The sequence below is a fragment of the Odontesthes bonariensis genome, chromosome 17 (assembly GCF_027942865.1).
Source record: "Odontesthes bonariensis isolate fOdoBon6 chromosome 17, fOdoBon6.hap1, whole genome shotgun sequence".
NCBI lineage: Eukaryota > Metazoa > Chordata > Actinopteri > Atheriniformes > Atherinopsidae > Odontesthes > Odontesthes bonariensis.
In genome coordinates, this window is record NC_134522.1 from 29,461,875 (window position 1) to 29,477,196 (window position 15,322).

The following is a 15,322-nucleotide window of genomic DNA, read 5'->3' on the forward strand; positions in this document are numbered from 1 at the left end:
GATCTTATTCTAAATAAGACAGTACTCTGGTGTTTACATTAATCAATTTTTGGATATTCCATTCATATTCATATTGGGCATTCCAATTTACATGTTAGAGACCAAAGCCTGATTTATAACATATGACCACAAAACGTTACCCTATGCCACTGCAATGTTTGTGCACACCCAAAGCCTCAATTACATCCATATCCATAATTTGTGTTTTTCTCTAAATTTTCATCTGTAGTAAAAATTAAAAAGGAAATATTTCAGCAAATGTTCCTTCTGTCAACAACTTTTATATGTTTCTTCACAGTAATCCAGAGTATAAAGACATACCAATGGACATTGCCCAACTGCCAAACCTGCCAGAGAAAACTTCTGAGTCCTCTGAAACCTCGGACTCTGAGTCTGAGGCTAAAGAAAACTCAGGTATGTAAGGAAAGACGAATAGAAAAGCAGCTGGATGTCTTTAAAAGAAAAATGTGGATCAAAATCATTGCAGAAACAAGATGGTTAAAATAGTGAATTACACTGTTTTGTGGGAAATAGAAGAAAGTAGAAATAAATAATCCATTGTTTTATGTAGTTTGCAATATTAAAACCTGCAGAAATCCTGGCACGCTTCTACTTTAATTTTATCACCAAAATAATTAGAAGTAAGAAAGACAGACTAAAAAGGAAAAGCTAGAGATTTTTGTTGAGTTGGTGCCAGTTTGAAGTCTGCACCAGGATGGAAGGACATAAATACCAGTTCTGGGCAATCACAATTAAGGGACCTTTGAAAGTCAAATTAAAATAATGGTTAAAAACAAACAAACTTCGAAGTAAGCATCAGCCAGTTTCTGGTTTCAAAGTATACCACAATTTTAAAATGTCACAGATGCAAAATCTTTATATTTTTTCATACCATTTTTTTATTACTATCCCATTGGTATGAGCTGTTTTTTTAATGACACATCAGAGATAGAAATAACAGATTATTTGCAGTGCATAGTAAGACTCCTCCTCTCCCACCAGTTCATCAACAGTCAGTCACCTGCATAAAATAGCTAAAGTAGTTGAAAAGGCTGAAGATTTCTCCTATTAGAAATGAACTTGGCTGTAAAAAAAAAACAAAAAACAGCTACAGCTGGCTTGGAGGAAGAAGACAATCTAAGGCAATACTTTGCATGTGATTTAACATCCATGCGTTCATGGGAACACCACCTATCTCTCAATTACAAATTCAAGGAAAAAGCTTATGTAGCAAACACCTGACACAGCAGTACCAGAAGAATGTAAACAGTTTACAAATAGTGTTCTCACTATTACCTTAAATAATCCTCAATCCTCAAAATGCAATCTGTTGGTTTCCTTATCTAGGAAATTGTTTTTGAATTGGTTCTGTATGAATGAATTGGATTAATTAGATTTGATTGGATTATGATTACAATGAATTGAACTCCAATTGGCTTGAATTGGACTATTTTATTGAAGTGCTTTGAGATGACATTTGTCGTAATTTGGCGCAATATGAATCAAACTGAATTGAATTGAAACAATATTAAAATGAATGTTAATCAGTCTCAAAGTGCTACTTCATGAGTTCTCGTTTGAATTGGCCGAAATTACAACTTTGGAGTAATTTATCATTTTTAAAGGTGATTTCTCTCGACACCACCGTACCGTCTGTAAAGGAGAAGAAGATAGTAGACTTTGGTTGGCACTTTGCCCAGTTAGTCAGCTGTGAACACACCAGGTTGATGACCAGGTATCCAAGTGGGTCTCTCTCAGATCAGCTGTCTCTGGGCCATTCTCGGTAGTCAGCTGACTTTCCGTGGACTGTTGCTTCACAAGTTGTGATAGATCTCTCTTCTCCACTGGGGGCTTCACATTCCGCTCAACTTTCAGCCAATAATATGCCTGAAACCGTAATGGCGTTTTCCTGGGCGTTTAAGGTAGAAGTTTTCATTCTAGTGTTAAGAGTTTGATAAAACAAAGAAAACTCAATTTCTCCATTCTTTTGTCTTAAAGCGATAATCCGGAGTAGATTCAACCTGGGGTCATTTGAACCGTGATATCCAGCCAAGTAGCCCACCCGAAGTTTTTTCGATATTGGCTGAACATCAGCTGAGTTACTGAGTTATCCCGAATAGCTTCGTATAAGGGTTAATGGATCCTGGCAGTATCTTCAAAATTACCACACTAAAATCACATGCCATGACACCAAACTTCTACAGTAGTACAAATATGGTCTGTACTCACAAAACGATGCATTTGGAAGTTTGAAAATAGTCCAGGAGTTTATTATTATCAACACAAGCCTAATAGCTTCTCTGCTGCTAAAGCTGCGTCAACGTCACTTCTGGGAGCTGGGAGCTTCAAAGTAAGATGAGGGTTGATCTACTACTGTAGACAACAAAGCAAGGCTGCTCAATTTCTCCATTGATAAAATAAATTCACAACTCTACAACATAAAAATTCATAAAAAAAACATGTAGAATATAGCATATACTTTGTTGTCTACAGTAGTAGATCAACCCTCATCTTACTTTGAAGCTCCCAGCTCCCAGAAGTGACGTCGACGCAGCTTTAGCAGCAGAGAAGCTATTAGGCTTGTGTTGATAATAATAAACTCCTGGACTATTTTCAAACTTCCAAATGCATCGTTTTGTGAGTACAGACCATATTTGTACTACTGTAGAAGTTTGGTGTCATGGCATGTGATTTTAGTGTGGTAATTTTGAAGATACTGCCAGGATCCATTAACCCTTGTACGAAGCTATTCGGGATAACTCAGTAACTCAGCTGATGTTCAGCCAATATCGAAAAAACTGCGGGTGGGCTACTTGGCTGGATATCACGGTTCAAATGACCCCAGGTTGAATCTACTCCGGAGTATCACTTTAACACATATTTGTTCAGAGGATTCATAAAACCCCCTATGATGTATAAAATAATTGAAAAACACATTCCTTTGCCTGGACGGGGGTCACCGGGGCCTCCCCCTGGAGCCAGCAATACGGGCCGCTCGGTGCGGGAGTCGGACCGGGGCCAGCTGCAGCGAGGACTGTAGCCTCTGTACATGGGGTGCCTGCTTAACCCACTACGCCACCGACCGCCCCGATGCATAGTAGTTTCACAATCCACGCTTCAAAATTGTGAGATGACAAAGTTGTTTTCAGGCAATTGTTTTGTGCCGAGTAGCATCATGTTAAATGATGGAAGCTGTGACCAGTGGATATAAAGATGCATGACAATTTTTATTCCCCGAAATGTTAGCATGAACAAGTGGTTGCAAAGTAGAAAAGTTATTGGAATTTGAACGAGCATTCTCGCTTCAAAGTCAGGGAGTTAGTGCTACCCATCACCGCTTATTTTGTATGAATAAAACAACTGCAACTTGCCAATTTCAATGAATCAGTGGGACAAGAGATGAGAGAAAACAATACAGTTCCATGTTCCTTTGAAATGGATAGAAGAAAATGCTGTACTCAGCAGGTACTGAATGCTGAGAGTGGACAGGTACTGTGTGTTGTATAATAAAGTACTAGAAGCCAAGGGAATGCCGTCTAGAGTAGCTATATAGCTAGACAATTTTGCTAGGGTCCAAATGCTATGCATTCCATAGCATGCTGTCTAATAATGTTACCTAATGGAAGCATGTATAAAGTGAAAAGAATCAGTCCAAGCACAGAACCCTGAGGAATTTCATAACCTACTCTGGTGTGAAAGGAAGATTCTTCGTTTACAAGAACAAACTGGAATCTATCAATAAAATACGACTTAAACCAGCCTAATACAGTTCCTTTAATCCCAATAACATGTTCAAGTCTCTGTAATAGAATGCTGTGATCAATCGTATCAAATGCAGCACTGAGATCGAACAGGACAAGCACAGACACAAGTCTGCTATCAGAGGCTAAGAGGAGATCATTGGTAACTTTCAGCAGTGCAGTTTCTGTGCTACAATGCACTCTTGATTCCTCACTGAAACTGTTCAAACAGATTATTTCTGTGTAAATGATCACAAAGTTGAGCTGCAACATTTTTTCCGAGAACTTTAGAAAAAAAAAGGAAGTTTTTTTTAAGTAAAGGTTTAATTTCAGCAACCTTATATGTCTGAGGTACATATCCTGTCAACATAAACCAAGATCAAATCCAATATGAAAGTGTTGATTAATGGAAAACCTCCTCGAACAGTCTGGTTGGCATTGGGTCTAAAATAAAAGTTGAAGGTTTAAAGAGACTATTGCTGTTGTTGGCTTAGAGAAGTCGACTGGACAGAATCCATCTAAATACAAATCAGGTTCTAAAAATACTTCTAAAGATGATGTACTTGATGACACATCACTGATAATAGTGGAAAGGATTCCATCAATCTTCACCCTGATATAAATAATTTTACTGGTAAAGAAGCTCAAGAAATCATTACTAACGAGAGTTAAAGGAATACATGGCTCAACAGAGCTCAGACTCCTCATCAGTCTGGCTACAGTGCTGAAAAGAAACCAGGGATTGTTCTAATTGTCTTCAATTAATGATGAATAATTAGCAGTTCTAGCTTTACAAAGGGCTTTCTGATACATTATTAAACTACTATACATTATTAAACTATCTTTCCAGACCAATTGAAACTCTTCTAAATTAGAAGAACACCATTGTCTCCACTGTCTTTCTTGCAGTCTGCTTTAAAGCTGTGAATTATACCAGTAAGCCAACCTCTTCTGACTAATTTGTGACTTCTTGTAGCCAGTTGGTGGCGCTATGGGGACAACAAAATATTGCCATTTAAATCTATACAGAAGCTGATATGTGTGACATTTAGGACACTTTGGATGTAAAATGTGGCAGATATCTCAACTTCCTGTTTCATGACGTGCTGCCACACCCAGACCGAATGGTCACAAACAAAGCTATTAATCACACGTCTTTGTGATTGAAAGACATTTGGAAAAATTTGGTTGAAATATCCAGAAATAAAAATACAGCGTGTTGAGAGCCGAAAAGTTGTCTGCGCACTTGATAAACTGAACAGTCTCGACTCACATGGACCCATTTTCAGGCCTCTAATATTTATATAGTGTTTGTAAAACCCCAAAATGATGTCTTTGAACAAAAATGGCTGACTTACTGTTGAATTTTGGAAAAAAGGATTTTTTTGTCAGGTGCTACAGTTACGGGGCTCCCACAAAAGGCAACGTTGTGGGGTATTTTTTCCTAAAATAAATTCACAAGACCCCAAAAATACATTATTATTATTATCATTATTATTATTATTATTATTATTAACACTAATTGACATTTTACAAAGAAAATGTAAATGCACCCAATTATAGCCAAAAGGCTAGTTTCCATTGGTAGTCCCCCTGCCAGAAGGAGCATGGCAAAATTACCTATTAATTAAAAGAATAAATTACAGCAAAACAGTAGGCAAAACAAAAATACAACAATTACAATACATATAAAAAAACAGATGTGTTACACATCTGTCTACAACCCACCCAAACCCAACACACACACATCCACAAAAGATACACACACACACACACACACACACACACACACTCCAACAATCACACCCCTCTAATCTCATACACTAATGCTGACAGTCTTGGTTGTCTATCAGCCATTTCTTTTCTTTTTATTTGAATGAACTAAAAGAACTGGACTCTCTTATGTTTTGTGGGATTGTATTCCACTCACCAGCTGCTTTATAAGTGAAAACTGACTGACCAAAAGTTGATTTCTTGTAAGGCACTACACAATCACCTCTAGCAGCCCCTCTAGTAACACTGGTTACAGATTATCTAAATTGCAGTAGGCTGCAGAGTGGTGGTGGAGCTAAGCTGTGTCGGATTTCATATACAAGACAACAATTTTTAAACATAACAAGATTGTTCCAACTTAGAAGCCTATATTTGTTAAGTATTGGACAGTGATGAAAAGATCTTGGTTTTTTATCTAAAATCTTGACAGCTTGTTTATATAAAGATATTATTGGCTTTAATGTCGTGGAGTTTGCAGTGGCCCATGTTGGTAGACAGTAATTAATATGTGACATTATGAGAGAACATGTACATTTTTGCAGCCTCTGTTGACATATAAGTTCTAAGATGCCTAAAATTTTTAAGAGTAAAGTTTGTGATTCCACTCACCTTTTTAACATGTTGCTTGAAAGTCAGGTTACTGTCCAAAATAATGCCTAAATATTTATATTCATTTACAATTTGAATTCTCTGCCCTGAAATGAAAACATCAGGCTCTGTATAAGATTTTTTTATTTTAGCAAAGAACATGGCTACAGTTTTAGAAGTGTTAAGTTGTAAATGACAATTATTCAACCAATTTGAAACATTAATCATAACTTTTGTCAGCTGTACTGCAACCTCAGAATGATTTTTACCTTTAATAAAAATGACAGTATCATCTGCATACATAAGGATCTCACTGCCTTGGCACACAGATGGAAGGTCATTTATATAAAGACTGAAAAGAATTGGACCTAAATTGAGCCTTGGGGTACCCCTGTTACAAGATCTTTAAAGGAGGATCTTGTATTTTGTATTTTAACACATTGAGAGTGGTTAGTAAGATATGATTTAAACCAGTTAGATGTATACTGAGAAAAATTAAACTGAACAAATTTTGACTGAAGAATATTATGATTAACTGTATCAAACGCTTTTCGTGAATCCAGAAATATCACCCCAACCACACCCCCTCTGTCTATTAAAGACTTAACTCTTTCAATAAAATAAACAGTTGCCGTTTCTGTTGAGTGGTGTGCCCTAAATCCATGTTGCATCGGATGTAGGAGTTGGCTAGAATTTTAGATATTTCCTTGGGGGTGTACGTAAAATGTAAGTTTATTTTGAGCCTGTTCAGTCCCCCAAAAAAGTGATCAATTTAGGAGCGGAATAATAATAATAAGAAAAATAATAAACACTACAGGTACAATAGGCCTTTGCACCGTCTTCGGGGCTCAGGCCTAATAAAGACAAAACATGAGGATATCTTAAAAATACAAACTAAAGACTAGAATACAAAATGCAGCGAACCTGATAAGAAACCGATAACTGAAGAACACAAACCAGAGTGAAACAATGAACCCAGAAACCAAAGTCCAAAAAGTCAGAAACCATGAAACATATTTCATATACATATTTCCAACTGCTACTCATCTCCTCATGGCCTGTTTGAAAACTTGCCACACAAACACACTGTTCACTTCTTGTACAAAATAGGCATTCAATAGAGTAAAGGCTGTATCATAATCTGCAGTTCCTTAAAAATTAAGCAGAGTTGAGAAAGCATCCTGTAGATTTTTACCAGTATGATGTAAAGGCAGAAATTATTGTGTTTTCTCACCAAAGCATCCCACAATTTCATTTCATTCAATTCAATTCATTTTTATTTATATAGCGCCAAATACAACAAATGTCATCTCAAGGCACTTAGATAGTAAGTCCAATTCAAGCCAATTGGAATTCAATTAATTGTAATCATAATTATTCATAAAATAATCCAATTCGTTCATATAGAGCCAATTCAAAAACAATTTCCTAGCTAAGGAAACCAACAGATTGCACTGAAAACTTTTTCTTTTTCGGTCCAATCTCCCGTCCTGAGCGTGCCTGAGGTGACTGTGGAGAGAAACGACTCCCTTTTAACAGGAAGAAACCTCTGGCAGAACCAGACTCAGGAAGGGTGGCCATCCGCCTCGACCAGCTGGGGTTTGAGAAGACAGAAAGGGGGGGAGGGGGCCGCGGCGGCGGCACTGTAACACCATTCAAAGGATATCAGATGATATCAAACCTTTTCCATCCTCACACAGCCTAAATGCTGGTAGCCATCTGGTTCATTGTGGTCTAAGCATAGCAGGCTCGTTGAAGCAGTTTGTGGTTTTGTCACAAGCACGTTTTAGATTAAGTTGAATAACTTGGGTAACGTCTACAATACAGTCGTCCTCTTCACCATTGATTTGACTGAATATATCCTGTATTAAATTATCCAGTTCAAGCTAGAAACTCAATGGCTATCTCCCTGCTTTATTAAACACACTTTTAGTCCCTACTACACACATCATATTATGCCCCACACTCAAGGCATTACTATGGAATCAGCATTTCAATTCAAGACAATTTCAGATGTATTAAACGTGAACCTAATTCCATCCCCACATATAGCTATCTTCGGCAAGCCCCCAGACGACCTCCGCACCACGGCCATTCAGAATAATGTCATTGCCTTCGCTTCTCTTGTAGCTCGAAAGAGAATCCTGTTATTATGGAAGTCCCCTCAACCACCATCAATCAAAGTTTGGTTCCATGATATTCTGAGTCTTCTGAAGCTAGAGAAGATAAAGCTTTCACTTAGAGGTTCATCTGACAGGTTTTATGTACATTGGAAACCATTGCTTACTTATTTAGATAGGTTGCCGGCTCAGAAGGTAGCGGGATGAAGCCCCACTTTGTGTTTATATAGGAGATCTTCCCCTCATGGCAGCAGTGACAGTTGGTTTGTCCCGGTGAGGGGGGAGTAAGCAGCCAATAATACTCACGTTGTATATGTAAAGATCAGTACTAGCACGTTGTATCATTTATTTAGTTGTTTGTATTTGTTTATGTTATTATTATTAGTATTAATTATATGTATTATTATTATTATTATTATTATTACATATTGTTATTATTATTATTATTGTATGTATTTGTCTACCTCTTTTTTTATTATTTATTTATTTATTTATTTATTTTAATTATCCTTAGTGCTCTTAATTGTTGTTGTTTTTGTCTTTATTTAGCTACTTACTTATCTGTGAAATCCTACAACATGTAAAAGACCTAGGGGAGGGGAGGGTGGGGTGTACACAAGTTCTTAAGTTGTTTGGAAAAATAAAATTACTTGTATTCCTGTATACACTTCATATTTTTGTCTTACATTTGATAAATAAAAGAAAAAAAGAAAAAAAAGAAGTGTGTTAAAGGTGCATGGTGTGGTACTGTGAACCAAAACTATAAGTAGCTGCTCACCTCACCAGGAAGAGAGGGGGTTGGTGGGGTTATAATAAGTGATATTTTGACAAGCCTTTTCAAACCTTTTTGTCTTATTCAGTAGTGGCAAACATATATCATGAGCGTCAATGTCGTCATACTGCAACAGGAGTGGAATTATCATCTGTATCTCACAACACATAAAGCATTTGTATTATTTTTGAGCATTTATTATGAAATTGCTACATATTTTTGGGCCCCAGCAGCACAGCTTTAGTAGCTTTTCCTATCATTCTTTTTTTTTAAGGCTATGGCAGCCCCTAGAACGCTATGGTGAAAAGTTTTGAAACTTGGCACACACGTATTCAGGACAGTACCATGGTCAACGTCAAGAATTATCATGCCCATACAGTGAACTCTCTAGCGCCACCAACACGTCAAAGTTTGAAGTGCATTTAGCTGTATAACTTTAGACTCGTTGGTCTAAATTTCACAAATGAGGTACCGTAGGAATCTCTGGATCAATTTCTGCCTAATTAGATTTTCAGCCATTTTGAAATTTCTCAGAAACCTTCAAAAAGCATTTCAGGTCACGCAGATTGTCCAATTTCCACGGGACTTGACACATAGAATCTTCAGACCAAGCTGCACAAAAGTTATCGTGTGGATTTTTTAATTTCGCTTTTGTTTGCCCACCGTAGCCAATCAAACTCAGCGGTGGCAACGTTAAACAGGAAGTGAGGCCATATCTCTGCGATGCATTGATGTATCGATGCCAAACTTGGTGTATGGACTCATGACGCCTTCCTGAGCAGCCATAGGCTTGCCTGCTATGCTGCTTGGCCCCCCCATCGCTGCTTGCAGCTATATTTTCACTTGCATTCTCTTTCTTTCCTTATGTCTATAGGAATGAAGATTTTGTATATTTACATGACTTCAGAAATAAATCAGGGCACTATTAAGTCAAAGTAACACACTAAGACAATCCTTTTGGAAGTCAAATCACTCCTCAGTATTTGCATTTAAATTGAAAAAAAAGTCCAAGAACAACATTCTTAATTGTCATTGTCAATGAAAGCCACAAGCTGTGATAAGGGCCCTGCCTGATCCAACAAGGGAAATGGGGTGCCGATTAAACTTTGCATGTGTGAGGTATTAGTCGTTTCTGTTTTGTGGCAAAGTCCTTTTATAAATGAGCGGAGCAATAGCGATGACAGAATATTGAATTGTTCAGGAACTGACTGTTATCCAACAAGTGAAGTTTGGTGCAGGCTGGAATTGGTACACTGTATGTGTGGTCTAACCACTTCCTGTTTCACTGGGTAGTCCCGTCTCCAGTGGGTGTGACTGTTGCAATGACAGAGTATTGACAGGTAAACGTGTTCGATGCGTTTTTAATAAAAGGGTTGATACACTTACCAAATTTCACATATGATAAAATGTGTCTGGGTTTGTTAAAATTTAAGGCCTAAAAAAAGACCAAAATTGCATCTAATACTCGACTTTAATTCAAAATGGCTGACTCTCTGTGTGATTTAGAATGTGGTTTCAAGGGGCTTTACTGTATGTCCTGTTGGGTTTAGGCTATACCCCCAAGAATTTCTTTTCACCCTGGCATGTTCTATACATGTACAAACTGACATGCATGCAATTTTCAAATTTCTGTCCACAAAAATCTTTATTTAACATACAATGGCAATTTTCATGCATGTAAGTTAAAGTAGCCAGACGGGCTGAGGTTTTGGCGATGCTGTGAAGCCATTTTACCTCGCCCATTTCTGAGTACATTAAAATACCCTTTTCACCACATTTGTATTTTGCAACATTTCGTGTCTTTTTAGATATGTTCATTCCCCAAAAAATACCATTTTTTGCCAGGAAAAAAAACAACAAAAAAACATTACAGATGTCTTCAATGCTTGGGTCTAATTATAGTATTATTTGATTTTTATTCTTTGCAGTATTGGTAGTAGTTGTAGTAGTAACGTTTTTATTTTTACATCAAATAAATAAATAAATAAATCATGTTTTAAAGTATGGTTAATCAAATTTTTTAAATGTGCATAAAATCTTAGCATTTAGTTTCAACTCAATAGATCAAACTGAAGATGACACTAAGAGTTTGAATAAAAAACAAATTTCATGTGAGTTTGTCAGTTATTCAGTACTGTGGCATGAACTGTTAACATCACTGGAGGTGGGTTCACAGTCAGAGTTGAATGTCTAAATAATTCAGAAGATTAATAAAAAATGTAAAAAAAAAAAAAGTTACTTCAATCAGTCACACAATAATCTACATTTTGATTCTTGTTTAACTTATTCGTCTTTGTTTTTAACCAACATAACTTTTTTTTTCTCACAGACACTGAAAACGCAATGTCTGAGGGGAAGTCTGGACACCTGACAGAACACAGAGAGGACCCAGAGACAGGCACCAAACATCACCACCAACCTGGGCAATCACATTGCTCCTCTAAAGAGGAAATGAAGCGCCAGGAGGAAGAACACAGTTCCAGTGACCAAGAGAGCCAGGACAGTGATGACAGTCTGGATCCCTCAGATGATGAGCAAGAACATGAGCAGGAGGCCAGGGGAGGCAGACGACGAGGTAGTGGCCGCTCTGAAAGATTAGTTGGAATGAGAGGATTAGAGGGACTGAGTGCCATCAGTGACCTGGGTAATTTGGGTGGGCTTCATATTAAAGTAGAGCACGGCGGAGAAGGAGAACAACTGCACAATTCACAAACTTCTTCATCAGAAGGGGAGGAAGGAGGGGAGGATAATGATGACGAAGATAGAGAAGTGCAAGACTGCAATGGTTATAGTGATGGCAGCAACCTCCAGAAAAGGCGAAAGAGGAGGAAAGTGCAAAAATGGGACGGAGCACGAAGGAGGAGGCCCTGTCTCTCTACAACTCCATGCAGCCCTGTAGTGACAAGTGATAAAACACCACACGTCGATACCCCCCCCCAGCTCTCAACCTCCTCTTGCTCCCCAAACAGCACAGGTGCAACATCCTCGATTCTTAAGATCAAAACAGAGATGGCAGAACCAATCAACTTTGACAATGATAGCAGTATCTGGAACTACCCTCCCAATAGAGAGATTTCCAGAAACGAGACTCCGTACAGCATGACCTCCAAGCCAGCTGCGCCAGGGAGTCATGAGACTTTCCCTTCACCACAGGGAGGCTCTCAACAAGTGGTCATTCCTGACTCTGTTCTTACCCCTCCTGGAAATGAGGGAGGAGTAGGAGGAGGTAGGAAGCCTCCATGCAACGGAAGCTCTGCCCCGTGCTCATCTTCCAACGGTTCCAGTTTAGCTCCTCCCTCCAACATCTCCTCTGCTGACCCACTGTCTCCTCCTCTCTCTGCATCCCCAAGGGACAAGCAACAATGCACTCCCACCACATCCTCTTCTTCTTCTTCTTCTTCTTCATTATCCTCATCAAGCTCTTCCTCTTCACTGTTATATTCCAGTGACCTTGAAGCACTGCAACGTTTGCAAGCTGGGAATGTGGTCCTCCCCCTTGTTCACCGTGTCACAGGTACTTTGGCCTCTTCCAACACGACAGCACCACGTGTCTACACCACTGGCACCATCAGGTACGCTCCAGCAGATGTCACTTTGGCTATGGCACAAGGTAATCTTCTCCCCAATGCTGCCATGAACTTTATTGATGGCTCTGGCTTTGGTCTGGACCCTAAGACACCCATGGAGATGCTCTACCATCACGTCCACAGGCTCAACATGTCGGCGGCAGCAACTGGTGGTCCATTTGTAGGGTCCCCAGCATCCACAGCCAGTGCTGGTGCTTTGGGAGGCCAGATGACAAGTACAGCCAATGTTTTCACCACAGCGGAGGGACTTCTCTCAACACTACCATTCCCAGTGTACAGCAATGGGATCCACACCACACAGACTACCCTGGAGAGGAAGGAAGATTAACAAAAAACATCCGAGACCGCATTACTGTGTTTCTGTGTCAGTCAAAGACTACTCGTTAATAAAGATAACTAAATATAAACTTTGTTATCTTTTATCAACACAGTGTAGCACTGTTATTACAAAAAGGAAGAAAGAGCAGGACATTATTACAGATGTACTAGCACTTTGAGCAACTGAGCTTGTGTAATAGACTTGAATGATTCTCAAACATGATTCTTTATCTCTCCTTTGCTTTCATGTCTTGTTAACACCAACATTTGAAAATACCTAACTTTTCTTTATTGTAAAGAATTTCTTGGGCCTACAGATGATTTATATCCCTTTGTGTTCCAATGGAGCCTAAAGGGGATACATTTTTTTGGATGATTTGTTTCTGTTACATCTTTGCAAAGATGCCGATTAAGGAGGTTTTTAACAACCAGAAAACACTATTTGCTGCTCCTCCACATGTATGTTGATGTGATCAAGGCTTTATAAGAAAGTTTTTCAATCAGGAGGGTAAGGAGAGGGACCACTCATATGTCCCTCAAGATCCCAGAGATTTCTGAAAAAAGGCTTTTGAGAATGTTTCTTGATTGAAGGAAAAGTAAAGTCAGTTAATGTTTTTTTCCTCTTAATTTAAAAAAAAATAAAACATTCTAACTCAGATTTATCTTACAAATCAAGCAGTAAGCAGAAAACAAACAAAAAAAAAAAACAATGTCAGCCGGGTAATGACCTGTGATTAATTGAATGTTACTACGTCTTCTCTTGTATTCGAGGAGTTTACCTACAGGTCTCACATTAAACATAACTTCCTCTACATCTTTTCCCATCTCAGCCATCAATTTCTGTTATCTTTCACCATGTTTACCTTACATGAAATCTTACAGTCCAGATTTCCATAAATTCTACAGGTTGTTGGTGCTAAGGACTGTCCAGTAACCCTGATTCAGCTGGCTGATGTGGGTGCTCTAAACTGAACCCCAATGTTCTTGATAAAATTATTAGTTTTCTTTTTTGGTGTTGGTGGGGTGGGAAATGGGGGGGGGGGGGGGGGGATGTCTCTAAATCAGTAATGTCATCTCCCATGTTTCAGCCTAAAGTTCCTGCTTGAGCCACAAGAGACCGCTCCACATAGCAACATGGATTTGATACTTTTTTTGTTCATTTAAGGCTGTATTCTGATGTTGTTGTTTGTTTTGTTTTTTTCAAATGTATTTCCTAACTTAATTTGGACCTCAGTAAGCCTGAGGCTTAATAACTAGTGTTGGCAACTTGAAAAATGAATGATGAAAACTTCACCTGGCTCCTGTTTGATTACTGTTTGGGTTTTATCGGACAACTGCCTTGTTCCTTATTTCCTTGTTATTTTATTCTCTTCTTTCAAAAGCAGAATCACATCCACAAGACTTTCCTTAACAATCCACCCTCTTTCATCTCATCACCAAACCTTGTTATAAAACCACATATCAACAAGGAGATAATATGTGATAAAAACATGCATTTTCAATTAATTATCAAACGATCAAACAAATTACTACAAGGGACAATGTATGATTTTTTTTTAAAAAAACCTAAAAATATCCCATTCCTTAATACAGCTTTGTCTTTGTCGTTGTCATTGTGTTTTTCTCAGTCCCCAGCCACTATTGCCAAAAAAAATAGATTTCACAAATTTGGTGTCTAAAGAGCACTGTGATTCTCGTTCATTTGTAAGTCTTCTCCTCCCCTTTTTAGCAAAAAAAAGACAGTAAGTAATAATTAAAATCACATTTATCTAACACAGCATCTAACTTTTAAAAGTTGCCAGCCACATCTTTACCATCACGTCATCTTTATTACCTAGTGTGATTAAACCGTAAAAACGTATTACCAATGTGTTTATTGTCACTGGCTGTCAAAAAGTCTTTCATGGCAACTTCTGTGTGTGTGTTAACTATGTGAAGTATATACTGAGCTACTGTAGCTGTTCTTGTCCTTTGTCTTCTCTGTGCTCTATCTTTAGTGTGGCAAAGGAGAGGAAGCAGGGGTTAGAGAAAAGGGGTGGAGTCTACTGGATTATTGATATCCCAATAATTGACTTTTTGCTTCTGTCTTTTTCTCCTTCTCTCTGTGTCCTTCTCCTTCTCTGTTGCCCTCTTTCTACAGTCTTAGTGAAACCAGTGGAGGTTGTGGAATTCCGTGTTTGGTGGCCTTTAAAAAAAAAAAAAAAAAAAAAAAAAAAACATGAAATAATTTGTAGAGTCCACTGCTTTTCTTTTTTTTGCAACTTCCTTTATGTCTTTGTAAAACCACTCCATTATTTTCTAATTTCTCTCTTTCACTCTCCGCTATTGCTTTTAGCTGTTGTGCAGTCGTATTCTAACCTCTTTTTCGTGTTGTCTTTATGTTCAGCAATGGAAAGATTATTTAACTCGCTCAAAGCTTATGGA

General features: G+C 38.2%; 1 protein-coding gene across 2 annotated transcripts in view; it reads left to right on the forward strand.

Annotated features, from left to right (window-relative positions):
- npas3 (neuronal PAS domain protein 3) overlaps positions 1–13,918 on the forward strand; it is a 424,371-nt gene extending 410,453 nt beyond the window's left edge. For both annotated transcript variants that reach the window (XM_075448043.1, XM_075448044.1), the window contains exons 11-12: positions 299–414; positions 11,323–13,918. In XM_075448043.1, coding sequence (XP_075304158.1) covers positions 299–414; positions 11,323–12,908 — 1,702 coding nt within the window. In that variant the 3' untranslated portion in view covers positions 12,909–13,918. The remainder of the gene's footprint in view (positions 1–298; positions 415–11,322) is intronic.
- Positions 13,919–15,322: the final 1,404 nt, after the last annotated feature.